This window comes from Cyrtonyx montezumae, unplaced genomic scaffold (assembly GCF_038088225.1).
Source record: "Cyrtonyx montezumae isolate F1298 unplaced genomic scaffold, pur_monq_1.0 scaffold_6, whole genome shotgun sequence".
Lineage (NCBI taxonomy): Eukaryota > Metazoa > Chordata > Aves > Galliformes > Odontophoridae > Cyrtonyx > Cyrtonyx montezumae.
The window spans coordinates 4362817-4386448 of NW_027072067.1; the positions used below are offsets into that span (position 1 = coordinate 4362817).

Here is a 23632-nt window from a genome sequence, read left to right on the forward strand (position 1 = left end):
ATGTCTGCTCGGTTCTTAATTCATTACCAAATATTCAAACGACATGGTTAGGAAAAAAAATATAAAAATTAACGTACATCTGTTTTTATTTCTTTCGTTGTCTTTTTCTTTAAAGCAGGACTTTTGCAGTAAAGATACAATTGGCTTGATCCAAAAAAAAAACTAAAAACAAAACCAACGCACAACCCCAACGACAAAAAAAAAGTTTAAAGTTTAAAAAAAAAAAAAGGAAAACAAAAAAGCTTGTCACAGAGTTAAGCTTACATGGTTTACATTATCAAACCCCTCTGCTCATTGGGGCATTTTCATCAGAAGTATAGCTAAATATGTACACTGTATGTTATACTGGAGCTTGTGTTCACGAGAGGCATCAGATCATAACAATCAATAGAATACACTTCACATTGGCAATAGCTTTGTTTTCAGCCATTTACGTACAATGTGGTTTAATAATGGGAGATTTAATTTTTTTGTCTTTTTTTTCCTTTTCTTACAAAACTCACTACAGAAAAGGGCCGTACAGTGCTTTCCCTCATCTCATCAGCTGTCGCTGCGTCTGGGATTTTACAGATGTGTGAAGCTCAAACTGATTGTTTCTCCCTTTCCCCTCTCCAGTGATCTCAACCTCACTTCTGCCCTTCCTCCCTGCAAAGTCCACAGGGGCTGGATGCCTGAGACAGCACTGCGTGCGGACCCGCTGCCGTGCTGCCCTAAGTTTACCCAAGAAGCTGAGCTGTGTTTTTTGAGCAACAGCTGCCAACACAACAGAACAAAATGCTTCAACCTCTGCAGTCTGTGAGTTGGATGGTTTTGTGCCCTGCCATCTTGTTGTTGTTGTTGTTGCTTTGCTGCGTGTAAGCTGCAACCATTTGGTATTTCACCCCTCACTAGCGCAGGACTGCCTTCTGAGAGTGTCTTCCTACTGGTTAGTCTGATGGAGCTGACTGGTTTGAGGAATAATAGGGTAGCTGGGAGGGGGGCTGTTGCATGGTGTTATTTTGTTTTTGTTTTTTAAGTCAGTCATTCTTTTTCCTAACATGAAAGAAGAAATTGTGTCAAAAATAATCACCATCTTGGGCACACTAAAATCCCATGTTGCAGCTACAGTTCTTGCTTTGCTCATCCTCTCTTTCTTCCCTTCCTAGGGGGTGTTTTGGTATGGAAGATAGATGGAGCAAATCCAGAGGGGCCACTGAATATTGTCCCTCCCCATGTTTATGAAGGCAGATTTTCTTACAGGGTAGTCATTGCAACCAACAGCACAAAAACATGCACTCAGAGGGGCTGAGGCTTTTTGTGGAAAACAAGAGCAAAATAAATATGACTTTGTCTGATTTCATTTTAAAAATTAAGTTTCTATAAAGACATCCTTTTTTTTTTTTTCCTTTTTCTTTCCCCTCCCCAAACAGAGTCCACAATAGAAATCCAGCATGTGTGGCTTCCAGTGAGCCGATTCCATCCTGGGAGGCTGCTTATATCTCTTTACAATATTCACAGTAATAACAAAGAGAGAAAGGAAAGCCAGTTCCAGCCTCTTCCTTCCGTTTCTGCCATCTTTTGCTTTCTGCTAGACAACTGAATATTGAACAGGTGAGTTCTTCTTTTCCTTATACCTGAGGGGGCAAAGTGCATTACAGGCACCACTACACATTTCTGCAGAAGACCCATCACTTGCGAGGCTTTAGTCCATCATGAAGAGTTAAACCACACGGGAGCACAGATCCCCTTTTTTGCCATCCCTACATTCTCCTCTTGGCAGAACATTTTCTTACTTGGTGTCATCTTAGGTAAAGCCCCATGTTCTTGATCCCTGGGTGGGTCTCTCGGTCGTCAGATTTTATCCCATGGCTGTAACCATGCTGGATGGGTGTGGATGTCCAAATGAGATGCTGGAAGATGGGTGGATGGGAGTAGGTGTTGGTAGGATGTGTCCGGAGTGGCTGAAAGGTGGCAAATGCCCCATAGGTGCCATGTGACTAGCAAGGGCAGCAGCACTGAACGGAGACGATTTCTCTTGCATGCACTTGGACAGTTCCTCAAAACACTCAGAGCCTTTCTTGCTTTTCTTTGATTTGTTGGACATTTTCCTATTCCTGGTCTGAATTCCTTCCTTTTTCATGGTCAGAGGCCTGTTCACCTGCAAGAAATGAGAAAATCAGGCTCATGCCGACAAAATGACTTTACTGTGCAAAAATGAAAATATTTGGACAGCCCCCATGTGTTTTTCCTGGATGGAGACCTTTTTCTGGCCAGGAAAAAAAAAAAGAAATGGTGTTTCTCTCTGCAGAACGTGTTTATATTGATTTGTTTAATAAAACCATGCAAAAAAAAAAAAAACCCTAGACATGAAAAACAAATTGAACTTAGTTTGGCAGCTGTTGACTCTCTTTCCCGTAGGCTTACCCTCATTCATTTCCTAAGAGAACGAGATCAAACCAGGAGCCACACGTTGACCTAAATTCAGACCTAAGAGGTGAACAGCCTAGTGCCAGTAGCCTCTGTTACCTTAGTCTGAGTAACTTTGCAACAGGACAAGTGATTCCTGCTTAGAACTGATTTCACTTTAAAAAAAATAACAACAAAACAAAGCCTTAGCTACATCACTACTTTTCAGTCAAAACGAAGGTGCTCCACTGGGATCAGTTCTTGCACAGAGCCTGTTTCCAGTGGCCTCTGCCTTTCTAGAGGGAAGGGATGCACAAAACAAGCTTAGTTAAAACCAAGTGCTGCGCTCAAATTTTGCCTGCTTTGCCCAAGCGTTAGAAGCCAAGCTAATACATTGTAATGTCACCAAACTTAGCATCACTATGCCGACAAAGAATGGCTGTCTCTCCCTAGGGGAACCTTAGAGATGAGGGAAGGAATAAAACAACAACCAAACCCCCCACAACCAATAAAAGTGCAGTGTACACCACGCAGTTAAGACATCAATCCCCACGACACATGAGATGAGCAAATACTCACATTGTGCAGTTTGTAGTAGAGTCCACAGGCATTGCAAACCGGGTCCCCGTTGGCGTTGCGTCGCCATAAGGTCGTGGTTGTTGTCTGACAGTTGGCACAACACGTCCCTGCTCTCCTGGCCGCTGACTAACCAAAAGAGAGAGAAAATTAAAAATCTATCAGGGGGAGGGGAGAGGAGGGGGGGGGATCATGAGGAAGGTCAGCTCAGGCTCAACATTTAGGTTGGGTAGAACTAATACTGAGGTGTTTTACAGTGTTGGGGCTGAACGAAAGCTCCTGTCAGTCTCGCGTGCTGTGGCCGTTGGGTTTTTGTTCAATGCACGTATTCTCCTGTGCGGGCTGCAGCACTGAGCCCCGTGGCACCATGTGTGCGGGGAAAACAATGCGTCTCTTCAACTGCTCAAACAAAAAAAAAATGAGGAGGGGGAATCGAAGTTTGGTTTGTTCAAGGTTTCCTTTTGCAGGATCCTGGAATGTGTTGGGAAAATGTAGTTTTCTTCTTCTTCCTCCTTCCCCTCTATTTTTTTTTTTAATTTAAGCGACCAACTTAAGTCAGTGCCAGTGCAGGTTTTGAAAAGAGGTAATGATCTTAAAGAATGTGATTTTTTTTTTCCTTCTCTGTCCCTTTAAAGATGTCCACAAAAGAAAACCAACCGCATTGCTTAGCTGGGTGCAGTATTTATCAGAGCCATCACTGAAAATTCAGTTTCCATTTACAAGTGAAAGGGAGAAAACAAAACTGGCTCCAACTTTCTTTAAATATTTAGCAAACCAAATTTCATGCCTCGCAGCGATGATTGCGCTGACCCGGCTGCCGCCTCTGTCCCTACTCAGTCTCCCTACTCAGTCTCGGGGCTGACAAGTCCTCAACCAACCATCTTTTAAAATATATATATCTAAAGGGATCATTTCAACAGCATTGTTCTGCCGAAACCGAGGTGGGAGGGGGCAAAAACATCCCAAACATTCACCCACCTCCCGTAACAAGAGCAGGAAGAGCAGAGCAGCAGGCAGCGGGTGGTTTTGGGATGGGCCTTATTCTAGCAGGCCCTATGCGAGCACGCTGCTCTCTTGTTGGAAGCGCTGTGGACTCGCCACTCGCACCCCCAGTTTTGAGAAAGAATTTTGTCTAAGGCAGCTCCAGCTCCACTGCTGGAAGCGGCTGGGACTCGGTTCAATTCGTGCGATTGGATTCGAGGAGAGGACTTTACTTCCTAACGCATATAAATTGTGTTAATTTCCCCAGGGCCTCGCTTCCCTAGGTATTTCTGTAATTAGCCACGAGAACCACGCGGTGCAGCAGCAACGAGGTTCTGCAGTAAGCACCGAGCACCTCTGTGAGCCCACGAATGGGGTTTCCCAAATGGGAACTTTGAGCACCGAAGGACCTGGCCCGTGCAAGGGCAGCGCTGGGTTTGCTGGCGCTCGCTGCTGATTTTACACTCCAGCTCTGTAACTTTCCCAAAGTGATGGACGACTCAGCAGCTTAAAGCAGGAATCAGCCCTCTGGGACTTGTATATTTCAGCCCCCTGCTCGCCTGTGAGAACAGGCCGAAGGCAGAGAGAAGGGGTACCCCCTACTGCAAGTACGCTCATGCAACCCAAACACAATTAATGCCAGACCTCCGAGCACTGACATTAATGATGGCTTTGCTATTGCATGTCAGATGAACACATTCCCAAAGATGGCCATCTCTCTTTGGCAAACAAGCAAACTGCAGTGGAAAAAGGGGCAATAAACAAAGCTGTAAATCAATTAAAACAACAACAACAACAAACGACCGAGTGAAGAGAGAGAACCTCTCCGATTGCTGCAGCAGGGTAAGTGCAGAAAAAGAAGTACAACCCTCTCCCCAGCACAGGGGAAGGTGGAGTGCTGTGTTTGCAGGGGGACGCGGCTCGCTGATAGCACTCGACTCTGCAGCCTGTCCCATTCAGACTGCAGAGAGCTGGAGCCTGGGGGACGATAATGTTACGCTGCTGTCTTAACATTTTTCTGTATGTCAGTCACTAAGAAGCCCGCATAGCTGAAATTCTGACTCACGACAAATCTTCTACATCTCGTCCCAGCGTCAGAGCAGCGGTGCCAATTTTTTCTGCTCTCCAAACCTCATTGAAACGTGCCCACGAGTAGCTGAGAGACTCAGGCACCATAAATCACAAAGCTCCAAAAAAATATATTTATTATTCTTAGCATTTTACGCCTTATTTGTGGAATAGAGTGTATTAGAGATTTCAAAACAGCGAGCATGACTGGCAAGGCTCGCCTATAGAAACTCTCTAAAGCTTTTAAAGTCAGGAAACAGATACACAAAGTTTCCTTATCTTTAACGTACAGATATCCGGATAGGAAACTACTACCAGGAGCTCAGAAAGGACAATTTTTTTTTCAGATCGCTCGAATGAAAATACAAAGTATAGGTGACTCCATGGAAAAATAATAGGAATATGTATTTTTTTAAAAAACAGTAGGGGATTGTCTGGGGAGGGAACCAATATTAGTATTGCCAGAGAATATAAGAGTGAAAATTACTTCATGGCTTTTAGACAAATAATTATGAAGTAGGGAGCAGTAGCTTTGACTCATCTGATTTGTTTTGCTTTTTAGAGCTGGAATTTTTTTTTTTTCTTTTTTTGTTAAGCACACGGTGGAGAACATTCACACTCATAACCCTTTCGCTCCCGAAACGTCCCGAGAGGCCAAATGAATGAGGAATTAAATTAAAAGCTGTCATCTGAGGATAAACGGGGAGACAGATACCTGATCTCCTGCTGGCCTGGCAGCACAGCAGCTCGGCTGGGGGCTCAGGGCATTGGGGGGGGGGGGGGATCTGCTCCCAGGCACGGCCTGACCCCGGTGTGACTATGGGGCCAAGCACAATGGGACGCGTCGGACTCGTGCCTGCGTGTGGTCCCTTTGCCACATGTATCCCCCAACCCGAGGAAAGTCAAAGACACCTACCAGCCTTCGTTTGGGTTTAATGAGAGGTCGGTTTTGACCGTTCATTTTGTGGTAGAGCCCGCAGGCGTTACACAGGTAATGCCCGGTGCCGTCTCTTCTCCAGAGAGGGGTAGCGGTTGCTCCACAGTTCACACACTCTCTGCCTTCTAAATGGAAACACGAAGAAACCGGATTTCTTTCTTTAAAAACAAATTCACAAGAGCTTTTTGCATTGTCCTTTAGGCATTTTCCAAAAGTCAAAACAAGAGTGTTAGTTCAAGCGCAGGCACACAGCAGGGACACGCACAGCCCATGCAGCAGGGACCTCGAGAGCACCGGCGAGCGGTGCGTGTCACCAGCAGAGATCAGCCCGTGCTCCTCATGGGGCACAGGAAGGACTGACCCCGTTATTGTGCTGGGAACACGAAAGTTCCCCCCCTTACCCACAGCGCTGCGGTGCCCAGGCTGTGCCTTCTGCCATACACACACACACACACACCTGCAAACACACAAAGTGGAAAAAAAAACCAACAAAAGATGAAAAAGAACCAAAGAAAGGGGTTTCCTAGAATTAACCCAAGCAAAAAGTTCTGCTCTTCTGGGCTTGCACTGCTGGGCAGGAAAGCAAAGCCGAGCAGGTTGGGAATAGACACATCGTGCCAAAGGCTCAGTTGGGAATTTCATTCTAAAGGCACAGTACCCCATCTTTTAGAAACTTCATTTCCAGCACTGACTCTGGAAGTTGCTGTAAAAACAGAAGTCCTTTTCTGTCATTTCCCCCCCCCTGGATGTAGCAGGGAGCTATGTTCCTGCTTTGTTCCTTGCTTCAGCACGACGTGGGAAGCACGGCGAGGTGGAACGGCCCTACAGAAACCCAGCACACAGCTCCTACGTGTGTGTGTGTGTGTGCACCTCGGAAAGCTCTCTGCTAGGAGATCATTTGCCTCCGACGGTTCGAGGGCAGGTCTGCTTATTATAGAAATCCCTTCATATCGTTTATGCAAATCCTACAGCGTTTAAGCGGAGAGGAAATTCTCTTCTTCTGCTAATAAGCGCAGCAGGCCACGCTGAGTTCAGCAGGGTTGTGCCTGCTTTAATCTAGGGAGTGGGTGGCTTTTAAACAACGCGGTGAAAAATGAGGGGAGCTCTCGGCGCTGCGCCGGCAGCTTTTGTCCCTCCTCGGGCAGGAAGCTGCCGGAGTCACCGTGTCGTGAGCCCGAGCTTTCCTACAACAACACCGGGTGGTCACGAACTTTCCCCAGTTCCTCGCACAGGGGGGGCTCCCTCGCAGGGGAAAAATAATAATAATAATAATAATAATAAGGAGAAAAACAAACAGCGGAGCCCCCAGCTTCTCCCGTTGAATAAAGCCACCGGCAAGCGCGGGATAAAATCAAAAGCTCCTCGAGATGCGGTCATCTTCGGAGATGGGCACCTCGGGTCTGTTTCCAAAACCGAGGGGGAGGGAGAGGGGGGGGCTCAGGCTGCTAATTGCTTCTACTTACACTGCACTGCTAAAAGAATGCATGCACGCAGCAGTGACTGCATTTCAATGGTGGAAGGGGGAAGAGCGCGTTTTCCCCTTCGGAGGGGCTGTTCAGAACAGAGCTGGCAGGGCCGTAAAGATTTTGATGCTTCTTTTGCAGAACTCGTAAGGGTGCACAGCTCTGAGCTACTGTCTGCTCTGAAAAGAAGTGCGTGTGGTGTATTCAGCGGCGTTTAAGAGTACACACACAGCAACACGGGCTCTGATTTTCGAGGGCTATCTTAATTCAGTAGCGACACACAGTAGTACGTCGTACATCGCTTCCTTCTGATGCTGAGGATATGGAAGCTGGGAAGGTCGGGGTTACAGAAAATCCCTTCGTTCTATGTCCAGTCGTTTTGAAGTGCGATTGGAATTTCATCCATCGTGGTTTGCTGATTTAGAGCTGCACTTCCAGGTAGAAATGCAAGGCAGAGCCACGGACAGGGGAAAGCTCCACGCTATGGAGCGGAGAGATGCGTGGATCGGGAAAGAAGGAGCGTGTCGTGGTTGGGCTGCAGTGCATTAGCTATGACTGGACACCTTAGTCTTTAGCACTGGTATGTAAACTATATTTGAACTTTTGCTCCTTGAAATGTGAAGGAAATACGGCCCGCACGGAGCGGCCGGGGAAGTTTCGCTTTCACCCTGCGCTGGGGCCTTCCCTCCTACTGAAGAGGAGACGTGAAAATTATCAGAAGGGAAAAAACTGAGCAGAAAGTCCCCACGTGGACCTCAGGGGAAAGGGTGGGGGGTAGGTTAAGCACTTCGGGAGAGCATGAGCCCCTCGGGGCCGCAGCCTGCCGGGGGCTGTTTGACATTCTTCCCCGTATAAATCCTTCTTTGTACGGGTGATGTGCTGTGCTGGCTCTGTCCCTCGGCCCCATCTGAGCGCCCCGGGGCTCTGCGGTCGCCACCAGCACGATGGCACCGGGGAAGCAAGTACAAGCTCTATTTAAAATCCCAGCACACTGGGGCCAAGCAGTCACCTGCCCTTCTGTCCCAAAGAGAGCTGGCACAAAACCCCAGCCCTTACAGCTGCCTACGGCTTCAACCCTACACACAAGCACAGCCAACCACGACGTGCACGCATGCAGCACAACAGCCCTACGTTTAGTCCCCCCCACCCCAGGGATTGCATCGATGCATGGCAGGGGTGCACCGCTTACCCGAACAGGATCTGGCCTTGCTTCGTGGCTTGGGGGTGAAGCTGGACGCCGGGCCCCCCAGGAAGCTGCCCGGGTGGAAGAGGCTGCTGCTGTAGTCGTGGGCAGCCGGCACGTAGGAGGGGTATGTGGGGATGGGGTGGTGGGTGGAGGGCTGGGCCCCCATGCTGGTGAGGCTGCTGCGGAGCGGGCTGGCGCTCTCCATCTTCATCCCTTCCGACAGCGACACTTGGTACTTGATGCTGTCTTTGTCCTCTTGCCGGGCCCCAGTGGAGGACGAAGGAGAGGCAGCGCTGGTGGAGTTGGGGTCCGGAGACACTTCCTTGGGAGGGGTCGGGGGGAAACCGAAGAGGTGGGAGCCCGAGTGCGAGGCCGGGGTGAGCGAGGAGACGGAGGCGGTGCTGGACGTGCTGCTGCCAGGGTACACCGAGATGGCCCCGGGCGCTCCAGCTGCCGAGGGGTGCAGGGGGGTCTTGGTGAAGGGGTTGACGGTCCAGGGGTTGTGGTGATGGGCAGACAGTGCCGCCTTGCTGCTGTCCAGCCAAGGGATCCCGGGGCTGTGGATAAGATGAGGCCGGCACATTTGACTCCCAGTCAGGCGGGCTGTAGGGACACAAGAGAAACGGGGATCAGTGAAATCTCCCAACTCCCATCCCAGAGAGCCGCAGGGGAGCCAGAGCAGGAAGAGAGATTGCCTAACACGGAGAGGAGCGGCCAAAGCCTGCACACAGCCCCCTATCCGCGTGCCCTCCAAGGGAGACCCCAGCTGCCCAGGGAAACTCAAGAGGAACGGAGCCAGCCGAGGAAGAAGCAAAGCACCCCCTCTGTCCTCCCACCCCACAACAAGCAGCAAACCCCCTTGTGCGCTGTCTTCCGTACTGCCACAGCACTCTCTCTTCAGATCCTACAAACACCCCAAATAAAATCCATTTGCCGATTCGAATCGGTTCGTATTTTGCATCCGGGAAGCAGCCGTGTCTGAGAAGTTTGAGCCTCCGCACACACTATTTCCCCTTCCTCTCTCACCCTCCCCTTCTTTCCCTCCCCTTCGTCAATGCCCGGTCATCGCTAGGGTTAAAATCTACCCATGCCTCCCTTTATGTTCTGTTTCCTTCCATCTCCTTTCCCCCCCCCCCGGCCCTGACACACCGGGAGCGGCCGCAAACACAGCTCCCCACCCGCACATCGGAGCGGGCAGAGACGGGGAAGGGACCGAGGTGCGGGATGCTCATTTACCGTGTGCCTGGCTGTAGGAGACCCGGGCCCGGGCATGGGCAGAATTGGCGTAGTAAGGGTTGCCCTGGGAATCCAGGTGGTTGAAGAAGACGTCGACTTCATCCGGAGGTAGGAGCTGCGCTGGTTCCATGTAGTTGTGAGCCAGTCCCGGGTGGTGGCTGTCGGGGTGCTGCCCGTTGAGCACGGCGTGGTGGGTCATCCAGCGAGGCTGATCCGTGGCCACCTCCATGGCCTCGGGCCTCCCCTCCCTCCCACCCGCGGGGCAGCGGCGAGCGGTGGTCGGGGTCGGCAGGCGGAGGTATCGGTGTGGGGGGGGGGAGGTTTAGTAGACGGGGGAGATTTTTAGGAGAAAGCCGTCGGGGGTCCGAAGATCGCTCTCGGGAGGATGCGGGGTGGGCCCCGGAGTCGGTGCGTCCCTCTGTCCGCGGGTGGGTGGTGGGGCAGCACCTGTAGGAGACACGGGGTGAGCGGGTCCCCCCTAAATGTACAGGGAGGGGACGGCCGAGCCCCTCCCCCTTTCTAAAACATCTGCTCCCCCCCACTCTTCACCCTGCACCCTCCCGTCACTAAATAAACACATCTCATTTCAAACTTTACAACAAAAAAAGAATCCAAAAGCTTCCTTCCCCCCCAACCCCCCCCCACCCCCCAAGTTCTCTCGCTACAAACGTCAACAGGAGTTTTTCCAGCTGGCTTCAAAAGGGGAGAGGGGGAAGGAAGGACGGCAGATCCCATAGAGTCCCAGCGAGAACTTGGGCTGACACAAAAGGAAGACGAGGGACGGAGGAGAAAGGGAACGGGGACAGAAGGGTGGGGGGTAGGGGGGGGGGATGGAAAGCAGCGATGCCCCCTCGCGCCTCACACTTACCCGGAGCGGGAGGCAGAGAGGAGTTGGGCTCCCGCTCGGAGGCTGCGGGATCGAGGAGAGCGAAAGGGAGAGAGAAGGGGCGGGGGGGGGGAAGCCGAGCGAGCGCGGGAGGAGGAGGAGGAGGAGAGCGGGAGGTTGGATGGAGGGTGTTACTCAGATGGCAAAGCTGCGGCTCTGGCCGGCTCGGTCCCATCCCCGCGCATCCTATATGAGCGCTGGCGCCAGCTGGCCGCGGCGCCGCAGACGGGCCGGGGCGCGCAGGGCCGGCGGCCGGGCCAGCCAATCCCGCCGCCCCACACCGCCCCCAACCGCACCCCCGGCCCCAAACGGAGCCGGCCCGGGGGGGCGCGGCGCAGACCCCCTCCTCCGCCCCCTGCCCCCGCCCGCAGCATTCTAGCCCGGCAGCGCCATGGGGGCTTTCCCCGCCCGGGCTCTGCACGCCCCTGTGGGGCGGGGACGGCAGAATAGGGGGGTCCCGACGGGGTGCGTGGGGGATGAAGGAAGGGATGGGGAGGGATTGGGGCGGGCAGGGCTCGGCGCCGGGGGGGTGCCACGGCGCGGGGCTGCGCTGCCGCCGGGATGCGCGGGGCCGGGGGATGGAGGCCGGCACCGGGGAGATGGACGCGGCACGGCCCCCCCCCCCCTCCCCACCAACCCCCCCCCAACCCCGAAAGGGGCACAGCGGGACGGAGCCCAGCGCGGTTTGATGATGGCATCACGTTAGTGGGAAAACGGCAAAAAGAAACAAACGCGTGGCTCCACACCGTGCGGGAACGGCCGCATCCCGTCCCGCAGCGCTCGGCCGGGCCCGGGACACGGGCAGTGCTCCCGGGAGCGGACCGCGGCATGTCCTTCCCGGTGGGGCAGCGGCGCCGAAGCTCTGCCTTTTATTTTCCTTCCCCCGTCGGTTCTTGAAATGGTTTGATTATCCGCGTTCACCCCCCGCGCTTCGGGCCGTGCGTGCCCGAGAGCTGCCCCGCACAGCGGGAGCTCAGCTCCGCGTCCTCCCGAAAAACGCCTCGGGAACCGTCCGCTTTTGGGGCAGAAAAGGGAGGAAAACAAAACAAAACAAAACACAAACAAACCAACAAAAAACCAACGGAGGGGAAAGTCGCGGCCAGACACCCGCCGCGCTAGCGGGGCTGCCGCAGGTCCTGCTGCACAGCCGCTGCTGCCTTCCCGTTCCTCAAACCTCTGCTTTCGGAGGAAAAGGGAAACGAGCGCTGAAGCCTCCGAGCGAGGAAATCGCGGAGCAAAGCCCGCCGGGCACCGGCAGCGGCTCCGACCCGACGGCGCGGCCGACCCGGGGGTGCCCGGAGGAGGCGGTGTGGGGAGCACCGCTCCGAACCCCCACCCCGGGCAGCGTTGGGGGCAGGGAACCGCGGCCCCCCCGGCCCGACCGCCCCAGTCACTACGACGCCGGGGCTCTGACGTCACCGTCACTGCCAAATTCGCCAGGAAATGAACTTTCTTTTAAAAAATAATAACAATAATAATAATAATAATGACGGTAATAATAATAAAAACCTCCCTTTCCTGTCCGCGCTGCCGAGAGACGCGGGGCTCCCTCACTCCTGCCTGCTCTCCGCACGTTGTCCCCTCCGAGGAGCCCCCAGTGGGGGGCTCCGGAGCACCCCCATCCCCGCATCCCTTCTTCTGCCGCCTCCCGGATCCGAACCGGGCTCGGGGGTTGGGAGGGGGGGGCCGGACCGGGCAGAACGGGAGCGGCTGCTGGATGGGACGCGGTCGGTGCTGGGGAGGGCAGAGTGCCCCCGTGCCCGGGTCGCCTGGGGCACGAGCTGCCAGGGAGGAGGAAAGGGAAACAAAGCGAGGGAAAAAAAAAAAAAAAAAAGAAGAAGAAAAAGAAAAAGAGGAAAAAAAAAAAAAGGAAAGTTAAAAGGCAGAGCGAGAGCCGAGTGAGCTTTCTAAAAATCCGGCTTCTCCTTCTACTGCCGAAGGTATTCTCCTTCCACGGGCAGAAATAACTCTGCCAAAACCAGAGATTCCCCCAAACCGAGACTTTTCTTTTGTTATTATGACTATTTTTAAGAAAGGGCGAGTATGGACCGAAGCGGCCGCTCGCAGGTAGGTCCCTCTTCGCAACGCAGCCGGGCCGGGTGCGAGCATCCCCCGGCCCTACAAGGGCCGCAGCCCCCGGCCATGCCCAGCGCTCCGATGGCGGTTATTACGGATGTTTTAATTACTGCCCGGCTGCCGTCGGCACGGGGCCGAGTTTTGTGGGTTTTCTTTCTTTTTTTTCTTTTTTTTTTTTCGGTTTGGGGGTTGGGGGGGGGATAGGGGGGGTCAGGGGGTGGGCTGTTTGTTTTAGGCAGGTGATAAAATCGCAGTTAACGAGCTGATAATTCGTTCGTGTTTGTTTTAAAAGACAAATTGTAAAGATTAATCAGGCGGCTTGATTTATGGCGAGGCAGACCCCGGAGCTGCCCGCCGAGGGCTCTCTCCTTGAAGCCCCCGGCTCGGGTTACCCCGGGGCCGGCGGGAGAAGTACAACAAAAGGGCCGAAGGGGCTCCGGCTCCGGCCGCGCTGCCCCGGGCCCGGCCCCGCCCGGGGGGGTCCCGCAGCCCCGGCGCCTCCAGGAGCGCCCAAACTCCCGCGTCCCCCTCCCTGAACCCCCTGAAAAACGAACGATCGCTCCGGCGGGGAGAAGCGATTTCATCCCAGCAGAGCATTCCTACCGAGCCGGCTTGGAGCGGTTTTTTTTTTCTGTCTTTGGCTTTCTTCTATTTGTTATTTTTCCCTCCTGTCCCACATCCCCGGTGTCGGTGACCGCGCTGTCGCGGCCCGGGGCTGTAAATGGAACGAATGAATGAGTTCCCCCCCCCGCTCCGATCTCTCCCCATTCTCCTTCTTTTCCCTTTTCTCCAATATTTCTTTTTTTTTTTTTTCCCTCTATTTTTTTTTAACCGATATCCGGCCTCACTTTTATCAACTTTATTTTCTTATTGCCGTCCCATTATTATTTCTCGTGCTAAGGAAGATTTCCCGGCGCTGGCCGCACCAACTGGTCCTCTCGGCGTGATTGACAAGTGATGTCACATCGCTCCGGGGGGGGGCAGACGGCGCCGTGTTTTAGCAACAGTTAGCGATGGAGCTGACACCTCTGCCCAGGCAGACACGAAGCCAGAAAACAAATATCACAGTATTTATTTACACGGCCAGATCGGGGGATCCTTTCCTTCTTCCCCCCCCTACCCCCCCTTTTATTTTTGTCTTTTCTAGGGGGTGGGGCGGGGTGCGGGGAGTACTCGCTTTCTCCCCCTTTTTTTTTTAATTTTTTTATTTTTTTCTCTCAGCTTTTCTTTTAGATTATCCCCCCCCACCCCTTCCCCCCGCGTTACCAGCACATCTTAATGCTTGCTAATAGGGTTATAAAATGACACAGTTACCTCTTAACCACGAGACCCAATTAAAAAAGAAAAAAAAAAGAAAAAGAAAAAAGCTCGGGGAATACACCACGGGGGAATACACCACGAAATACTCGATCTTCTTTTTTCTCCCTTTTTGTCCCCTTAATCGCACAGAAGCCGCCTTGCTGTCCCCCTCTCCTTACCCCCCATCAACCGCGCAAAGGTTTGTCCCCCAGCGTGGGAATCGCGTGTCCCCTCCTGCCCGTCCATCCCCGTGCACAACTTCACCTCTGCTTCGCCTGCACTTTACCCGCACTTTGTCCCCCCCATCCCGCGGGTGAGGAGGAGAACCCCCCCTCCGCGCTCCCCCCGACACCGCCTTTTGTGCACGTTCCCAAAGCAAAACGCGTGCGGGGGTTTCACGCGGATACATTCATCCGGAGAAAGGTATCCCCAAAAAATTCAGCCTCCACCTCGAAAGATTTCGTTCTCAGGAGCCCAGGAGCCCGCTTAGGTTTTCTTTTCTTTTTTTTTCTTCCTTTTTTTCCCCCTTTTTAAGGTGATTTCAGGCTCGGCCGCAGATCGCATTGGGTCGGGCACCACCCGCGGCCGCGCGTCCCCGTGGTGCTCCCGAACCGGGGTGACACTTCCGACAGGTTTTTTTTTCTTTCTTATTTTTCTTTCCTTTTTTTATATTTACTTTATTATTATTATTATTATTTTTAAATTGCATTTAAAGATGCTCTCGAAGAGAACAATCCCCGGACTGAGAACCCCGCACCTCCCTGATGGAAATCACTTTCCTTATTGAAATCGCCTCAAATCCGGGCTCCTGTTGGCTATATATATATACATATATATATGTATTTGTTTTTCCCTGTTGCCTTCCAGCCTCGGCACCCCAAAGCAAAAAGCGGATAACGAGGAGGACTTTGCACATGCACAAAAAAAAAAAAAAGAAAAGAAAAGAAAAGAAAAAGAAAGGAAAAAAAAGGGAAAGAGAGAGCGGTGGTGGAAGAGCAGCAGAGAGGAGCGGGCCGTGCTGGGGTAATACTAAATCATGCAAAGCCCCATAAAGCTGCCGCACGGGACTGGGCCGGGCGGCTCCCGGCGGGCAGGTGCTCTCTCCGGGCAGAACAAACCCCGCATCTTTGTGTTTGCTGTCCAAATCTGCCAACAATGGGACCGAGGAGATATAGGATGCGGGGAGGGGGAGAGGGGTTCCTCACACACACCCTTTGCTCCGGGAAAGTGTCTGCCCTGGGTGTAATGCAAACTTTCAAAGATGGAGATTTAAATAATTAGCGAGGTGATAATAAGAAAAGGAAAGGGGGGGGGGGGGGGAGGTCGGAGGGAGGGGGGGGAAGGGGGCGAGAGAGATGGAAAAAAGGGAAAAGAAAAGCAAAGAAGGGCGGCTCCGCTCCCCGCAGGGTGCCGAGGAGGAAAAATGAAAAGGAAAAAAAAAAAATGGAAAAGGGAAAAGAAAAGGGAACGAGGGCGGCCCCGCTCCCCGCAGGGTGCCGCCGGGCACAGCCGCACGGCCCCCGCGGCTCTGCGGTGCCTCCACCCGGGGCTGCGGGAGGAGGAGGAGGCCGGGGAGGGATGCGAGGATTTTTTCGTTCTTTACGAAACCGCACCGCTCCGTTCCCCGGGGGAAAACCGCCCCGGGCTGCGGGACGCGGAGCGCTGCGGAGCCGCACGCCCTTACCTTGCTTTCCTCCAGCCGCGGTTCGCCTCCCGCTGCCTGCGGAGCGCCCGCTCTCCCCTTCGGGCTGGGGAGGGGGCTCCGGCCGCCGGTCCTCCCCCGCCCGTGGGTGCGCGCAGCCGGCGGAGGGGCTGCCCGAGGAGCGCTCTGCTTCGAACTGGCGGCACTTCTCGAGCTGAGCCCTTTTTTTTTTTCCTCCCTCCTTCCCCCCTTCCCTTCCTCCCTCCCTCCCTCTCTTTTCCTCTCTCCCTTCTTTCCCTCCCCTTCTCTCTCTCACTCTCCTGCATTCAAGGATGGCACAGCGAGCCACTGTGTATTTATGTACATAATAAGGCAGCTCGTCCCCTCCACTTCATTTGCATCATTACAATATCTGTACAAGCACATCACATTGTCTGTTGCTTGCACCTTTTGTTACGGTTGCTGTCACAGTCTACGCGACTTGACTTTCATATTTTAAATGAATTGATATTATACCAACACAACATAGGCTCTCATCCCCGGCTCTGGGAACGGGGCTCTTCTGCCCGCAGCCCCGAAAGCTCCGCGCCGCTCCTCCGCCACCGGACCCCGAGGAAGGTGGGGTGGGGTGGGGGAGCGCTTTGTGGTGTCAATTATGGATATTGAATATTCCTATTCCTATTAATTTTTCTTCCACCCTTTGGTGCCAGGCTGACTTTTTAATTTTTTTTCTTTTTTTTTTCTTTTTTTTTGCACTGACCAACCTGTATTTTTTTTTCTGTGTGTGTGTGTGTGTGTCTAACCTCGTGTCTCTTCTCCCCCCCCTTCCCGAACTCGGGGTGTGCACCTGCAACTAAGAGAGGCAGCAGAGGAGCTGGAAGAGGTGCAAGCCTCAACGAGTCGTTGTTATAGCTAGAAAAGAAACGGCAAAACACAAATTTCGTAGCACTTGTCAATTCAGCCAGAAAGAATGGTTTGGGAAACGTCGCCGCGTTTCAGCTCCGGCTTGGCACTGCTCACCTGCTGTGCCTTTTCCTCCCGGTGCGTGCGTGTGTGCGGGGCTGGGGTCCCCTCACCATGCCCCGGAGGCTGCATGGGGTCGGCGGGAGCCAGGGTTGGCCGTGGGGGCAGCGCCGCGAGCGGCAGCGGGGGCACGGCCGGGTCGCTGCGGGGCGCGGGGCTATTTTCCGAGGAGGGTCGGAGAGACCCCCGCCGCGGGCAGCGGGCGAAGCGTCCTAATGGATAGACAAAGGCCGGACCGTCCGGTGGGGGCCCTGTGGGAGCCGGGGGACGAAATACGGTTCGGGAAGGGAAGGAAAAAAGTTTCGCAGGAGCGGAATTATCATCATAATGGAGGTAAAAATGTGAGCGGGGAAGGGAGGGGGGACTCCTATTCTGCTGGTATTTTCTGTCTGTCTTTGTGATATGGTTCGGGGGAAAAAGGGTCCTTGATATGCGGTAGATAATTCTTATCAGCCCCACGCAGCCCATTTCTGAAGTAAGTGTTTTAATTACTCCTCCTGTATTACCCTTCATCCTCTGAGAGGAGATACATTCTCAGATTTATGCAGGGGGAAAAAATACACAAGGATGCATATTAAAATATATACATATATACATATCCCCCTCTTTTTCCCTTGCGCCCAGGACGACGGAGACGGCGCCGCATCCCGGGATCGCCCGGCACGGAACGACTCCGGAACGGGGGAGCGTCGCCCTGGCTTAAAAACCACAGGAAAAGCGGCTTTGGGAGAGTGCAGAACTACTCCCGAGAGGGGGCACACGGGGGTGTCCGAAGTGGGGGCCTGGGGGCCGAGACCCGCGGAGAAGCCGGGGTGCTCCCGGGGCGATGCTCGGTGCTCCTGCCGGGATATCCCGGGCTGTCTGCGGGGCCGGTGCCGCCCCCGAGTGCCACCAGAAGCACTGGGGACAATGGGGGGGGTGACACGCGGTGGCCCCCATCGCGCCCTCTGGAAGAGAAGGATGCTTTCCTCTGCTGTTTGCCTTCTGTACTAAAGATGTCATCTGAAAGTCTGGGAGGAAGGGGAGACCGTGCTCAGCTCTCTTCCACGGTAACAACCATATTCTTCATATGGAAAAATATGACAGACAGCGGGGAAGGCATTTTTTTTTTATTATTTTTTTCTTCCTTAAAAAAAAAAAAGAAAAGAAAAAAGAAAAGAAAAAGAAAGAAAAGAGGGAAAAAAAAAAAGAACCAACCTTTTCAATATTGATTCAACACAAAAAAGAGAGGGAGAGAATTTTAAAAAGAGAAGAAGCAGCAGCATCAGTGGGGAGAATATAGGCTCAGCAACTCTCCAGGTTCGCTTCCTTATTATTACTATCCAGGGGTAATTTTTCATCTCTGCTAGCTAATCTTTGTTCCTTGTGAAGATAATGAATAGCCCAATCCTTATCTCCTGGGCTCCTGGAGGCTGCTGGAGAATGGGGTTGAACAGGGTTGAAAATTGGTTCCAAAGTGCTGCTGAATAAATGGTGTTCCTTATCTCTCGCTTCCAGATTATCGGAACCCTTTCAAAACTCACACAACAAATACAGCCACCGCATCTAATGCATCATTTACCAGAGCAGATCTCCGCGTTTGATCGGCAGATAGGCAAAATCTATGTATTCCTTGCTGTACTTAGTATGCATGGACGCCGGGCTGCTGTGCACGCGGGGTGCCCCGCCGGGCCGGGACACCCCCGGGGCTCTCAGGAGAGTGTCCCCTGCCCTTCCCCGATGCGGGGAGCGGGGTGGGAGGGCAAAGCACGGCGCAAGGTGGATTTGGCTCCTCTGGGACCTGCGGAGGGGGCTGGTGGGGGGGACACGAGGTGCCCGCCTCGCCCCGCACATCGCCGCCCTCACCCGCTGCTCTGCGCCGTGTGGCAGCCGGGCAGGACCCCAGCACCGGTGGTTTCGGCACCTCCGGCTCGGATCTGGGCGAGACACTCAACCCACGGGCGGTTCGGGGCACCCGGGGCAGCAAGAATTCCCCATCTAAAGGGAATTCCTCCCGCCTGGAGTTAGCCTGAAGTCAGTCCTCTCAGAGAAGCACCAGGCTCTTTCCTTTCTTCCTTTCCTCCCTTTCTCCCTTTCCCTTCCTTCCTTTCTTTTCCTTTTCCTATTTCGTCTTTCTTCTTTTTTTTTTTTTTCTATTCCTTTTCATATTTTTTCCTTCTTCTTTTAAACTTTTGTTGTTGTTGTTTCTTCCCTATTTTTATAAAATTTATTTTTACTCTGGCAAATACCAACCTAACAACAAACAACCTCTCAGCCCTGGCTGCAGAGCAGGTGATTCCACAGCTCTCATCAGCCCCTTCCCTGCCCAGCAGTCTCTGACCTCCCGAGCTAGCCATCATTTTATTCTGCACACCTTATGTCCCCAGCACTGCCACATTGAGGTCACGGTGTCCGCGATGCCCCCTGTCCCCTTGGCCTGTCTGGCACCCACCCTGCAGTGGGAGCCGTGCCCATCTCCAGGAGAAGGAGAGAAACTTTGGTGTGAAGTTGCAGGCGAGCAGCAGCCCTACAGCCCCTGCCCATGCACGAGAGTTTTGCAAATGTTCAACTTGTACTAATTTTTTTATGGTTGTATTCACAGTTGTTCTCTATAAAAAATGGACCCGTGTTAGTTTATTAATAACCCAAACATTACGTATTAAAGACCTATGAGTGACACGAGATGACAAAAAGCTGTATTTTTCCAATATACACAAGCACACATTTAATAACCTTCTATTGCATCTCAGCTAGGCCTTCTCTCTGATGGTTCCCATGGCAACCGAGATAAAAAAGCAGCCATTTTCCATATCTCTATGAAAGTCTATTATATTGCAGGATTAGTTCATCTTCTGCTAAGGTCAAACACAAAGTCATACAACCTGAAATATTTAGAATCCATGTACATTCATTTTTTTATATGCCCTTTCATTTCCCACAAAAGACGGGGCTCCTCTGAGGTTTTATTCCCCGAGAAAATGCTAAGCAAAGCAATAATAAAAAAAAAAGCACGATTAGCGCCTGATGAAAAGTTCAATTGTTTGGGGTTTTTTTTCTTTTTTTTTCCTTCCTAAAGTTTTTGGCTTTTTTTTTTCTTTACCAAATAATAAATAAATAAATAATAATAATAATACTATTGTTGCGCAGATAGCGCCTTCCCCATTTATCTCTATCAGCAGCCGCGATTGCGGCGATACGGCCGCTAATTGGGGCCGGCAACGATCTGCGGGCGGACGGCGTCACCTTCTGGCCGAGCCGGGCACCACCCCGAGCACGACGGGGTTTGGGCAGAGGTCCCGACTGTTCGAACAAAAATACGCGTTAAATCGCCAGTGGAGATGTGGAGAGATTCAGTGTCATCCACGCCATGAACAGCCACGGCTCTTTCTCTTTCTTTCTTTCTTTCTTCTTTCTTCCTTTCTTCCTTTCTTTCTTTCTTTCTTTCTTTCTTTCTTTCTTCCTTTCTTCTTACTTCCTCCTTTCTTTCATTCTTTCTTCTTTTCTTTCTTACTTTCTTTCTTTCTTTCTTAACTTTCTTTCTTTCTCTTCTTCTTTCTTTCTTACTTTCTTTCTTTCTTTCTTTATCTTTCTTTCTTTCTTTCTTCTTTCTTTCTTTCTTCTTTCTTCTTTCTTTCATTCTTTCTTTCTTTCTTTCTTTCTTCTTTCTTTTCTTTCTTTCTTTCTTCTTTCTTATCTTTCTAATCTTCTTTCTTTCTTTCTTTCTTTCTTTCTTTCTTTCATTCTTTCTTTCTTTCTTTCTTTCTTTCTTCTTCTTTCTTCTTTCTTTCTTCTTCCTTTCTTTCTTTCTTTCTTTCTTCTTTCTTTCTCTTCTTATCTTTCTTTCTTCTTTCTCTCTTCTCTCTCTCTCTCTCTCTCTCTCTTCTTTCTCTCTTTCTCTCTTCTCTTCTCTTCTCTCTCTTCTCTCTTTCTCTCTTTCTCTTCTTCTCTCTTCTCTCTCTTCTCTCATCTTCTCACTTTCTCTCTCTTTCTCTCTTCTCTTTCTCTCTCTCTCTTTGTTCTCTCTCTCTCTTTCTCTCTTTCTTTCTCCTCTCTCTTCTCTCTTCTCTCTTCTTTCTTTCACTCTCTTTCTCTCTTTCTTTCTTTCTTTCTTTTTTCTTTCTTTCTTTTTTTCTTTCTTTCTTTCTTTCTTTCTTTCTTCTTCTTTCTTTCTTCTTTCTTTCTTTCTTTCTTTCTTTCTTTCTTTCTTTCTTTTCTTTCTTTCTTTCTTTCTTCTCTCTCTCTCTCTCTCTCTCTCTCTCTTTCTCTTCTCTTTCATTCTCTCTTCTTTCTCTCTTTCTCTCTCTCTTTCTCTCTTTCTCTCTTTCTCTCTCTTCTCTCTTTCTTTGTCTTTGTCTTTCTCTTTCTCTTCTTTCCTTCTTTCCTTCTTTCCTTCTTTCCTTCTTTCCTTCTTTTCTCTCTCTTTTTACAAAAGGTCACTCTTGAAATCCTGGGAAACCAAAGAGGGGAATGTGTGTGTCGTGATTCACCACAGTCCCTCACTGCACACCCATAAAAGCTGACTCCTGCGGCTCTGCCTGCTCTCGGGCTCTGACCCTATAAGAAGAGGACAGAGCCCTGTGCTTTTGGGGCCAATGTGCAGTTATGTGCTTTTAAACCTTTGGTCCTAGACTACTCGTTTGCCTTAGAAAGGAGGTGGCTGTGTTTCTGGCTGTGGGGTTTATAGGAAAGGCAAAGGGCCAAAAGCACACCCTGAGCTGGAAGTTCGAAGAGGAGCACAGAGCGTCCCCAAACGCAGGTGGTTTTCTTTTTTTTAAGCCTTGTGGTTTCTTCTCTTCCCTCCTGCGTCCTTCTCATCCTGGCAGCAGCAGATGTGCTGTTTGCTGTCTGGGGTCTGCAGCCCTGAAAAACCCTCTAGAAGCAGCAGAGGAGCTGCCTCCTCTGCCCAAAGCCAGGCGTCCCATATTGCACCCATTCCTCGGGGCAGTGCTTTTGGTCCCCTTGGGACTCCGCCTGTACCAGGAGGAAGGAGCTGCCCCCAATCCTGGGGGCTCAGGGGTGACCTCAACAGGCGTTCTGCTCCCACAAATGTGGCTCAGTGTGGTCTGGGAGCCGGGGGAGGGTGAGATGCCCCTGGTTGGCCCTCAGCTGCTATTCTGTCCCTGTGACATCTGGTGCACTGCTACGAGTTCCCAGAAAGAGGCCCCGATGGAGGACGTCAGGGTAGGAAGAAAGGAGCTGACCTCGCGATTAAAAGCCAACAGGAATGGAAATGCTTCAGACGGAGCTTCCAGCAGACATCTCTGGGAAGAAAATCTCCTTGTTCTGCTTCAGTGGGCCCTGGTGGGCAGCTTTGTCTGCTAATTGCTCACTTTGTGCTGCGCTGGAGATGCGTGATTTATCCCCGCTCCTGTCGCTGTGCCTGAAAAGATCTTCTGGAGTTTGAGGATTTAAAGCCCCACTGATCCCTCGAGGATTCCTATGGTCTTACAGCAGTGCCCACAGCCCCGATGGGCTCAGATCAAAGATGCTCATCTTGAGTGGGAGCCTGGAGCTGGGGGGATCCCACCCATCCCAGTGCCCTCAGTGGTGCACAGATCTCTGCTCCCTGCTCAGAGTGGGGTCCCGTGCAGGGAGGAAACCTTCACACCGCGTGCTGCTCTCCACGATGGGGGAGAAGCAGAGTAATTATCTGATTAGCGGGAGTGAGCCTCGCTTACAGCTCGAGATGAATGGATGTTTGAAGCCCTCTTGGCTTTTCAGCTGCGATCAAACGTGGCATCAGTTTAACAACTGTATCCTTTATCTGGGGAGGGGAAGGCGAACCTATCTTGACACAGGGCATGAACTTGAGCTAAAAGGGGCTCTCCTTCAATTTTTTTTTTTGTCTGTGCTGCGTGATGCTGCTGGGTGATACCACGGGGAGAGCAGGGCTGCAGTGCCAGGAGGATGGGGACAGCGTGTGAAGCTGTGAGGGATATATGGAGAATGGTAAGAGGAGCTCATGCCAAGTGCCCCTTCCCTTGTTTTTCCGAGCTCTGTTTTGGAGATGGGTGGGTGGTGTAGGGCAGAGACCTGCCCAGCCCACAGAAGCCATAGCAGCACTTCCTATGGGGCTGATAAAAGTAGGATTGCTATTCATTTATTTGTTTCTCCAGAATCCAAACTTGTAATTTCCATGCCCCAGATGTGTCAGGGTGTCAGCCCAGCGTGATGGCTGTGCCCTCGGTGCAGGTGAAACTGGAGCATCCCCACAGGCAGCCCTTTCCTTAAGGCTGAATCCCGGGCCTCGCCTGCCAGACTCCTAAACAAAGCCCCTTCATTTGGTACCACGGCCACGTTTTTTTGGATGAAGGGATGGATTTCTCCATAAATCACTATTTTTCATCAAATTAAGAGGGGAAGAGAAGTGGGGAGGAAGGGGAACCCCCCAGCCCTTGTCTTGGTGGCTTGTCATGCTTGTTTTTAATTGACAGAGCCCATTATTAATGTTTTCCAGCCGCCTCTCATCCAGGGCTCAAACCTGCCTTTTAAAGCCCTGTCATGTTCAAAATTGACGTGTGTTGACTTTGGCCTGGGAGAAGCCGGGCCCTGGCTGTAGGTAGGAACTGCATGTGTTTAGTCTGGCGCACGTTTTATTTTCCCCTTTCATCAAATTAGTTCAGCTGTATCTTTCTTTTTTTTTTTTTTTTTTTCCTAAAGGAAAGAAAAGAAAAACTCTTTGACAATCCGAAGCTCTGGGTTAGAATTGCAGTGTTGCATTAAAACAACAAAAAATAACTCACAGATACAGGCTGGGTGGGATGGGGATGCAGTCCCTGCAAGGTTGGAAAAGTCCTCTAAGACCATCAAGCCTAACCAATAAAAGCAAGGTCTTCAGCATCCAGTATCCCCAGGTGGTCTTCCATCAGTGTTGTAAGTCTGACCTGCTTAGCTT

At 51.7% G+C, this 23632-nt stretch overlaps 1 protein-coding gene across 4 annotated transcripts; it reads right to left on the reverse strand.

Annotated features, from left to right (window-relative positions):
- Positions 1-460: 460 nt before the first annotated feature.
- On the reverse strand, positions 461-10968 carry GATA2 (GATA binding protein 2). 4 transcript variants are annotated; one of them, XM_065749669.1, is made up of 6 exons: positions 10701-10968; positions 9833-10279; positions 8600-9199; positions 5927-6105; positions 2965-3090; positions 461-2137 (listed from the first exon to the last, which is right to left on the reverse strand). In XM_065749669.1, exons 2-6 carry the CDS (start codon positions 10059-10061, stop codon positions 1838-1840), a joined length of 1434 nt encoding a protein of 477 aa, XP_065605741.1. In that variant the 5' UTR covers positions 10062-10279; positions 10701-10968; the 3' UTR covers positions 461-1837. The 4 variants fall into 4 exon arrangements, with proteins under 4 accessions (XP_065605741.1, XP_065605740.1, XP_065605742.1 ...); XM_065749668.1 differs by lacking the exon at positions 10701-10968 and having other exon boundaries at positions 9833-10346; XM_065749670.1 differs by lacking the exon at positions 10701-10968 and having other exon boundaries at positions 5927-6072; positions 9833-10345.
- Between the last annotated feature and the right edge of the window lie 12664 nt (positions 10969-23632).

What these genes read in the sequence shown, in the direction of transcription:
- GATA2 (XM_065749669.1), bottom strand. Translation starts at nt 10,061, where the DNA reads ATGGAGGTGGCCACGGATCAGCCTCGCTGGATGACCCACCACGCCGTG. An exon ending in CAAGGCCAGATCCTGTTCGG is followed by an intron (nt 6,106 to 8,599) that starts GTAAGCGGTGCA and finishes TTGTTTTTAAAG; the next exon opens with AAAGAAATCCGGTTTCTTCG. An exon ending in TTAAACCCAAACGAAGGCTG is followed by an intron (nt 3,091 to 5,926) that starts GTAGGTGTCTTT and finishes TCTTTTGGTTAG; the next exon opens with TCAGCGGCCAGGAGAGCAGG.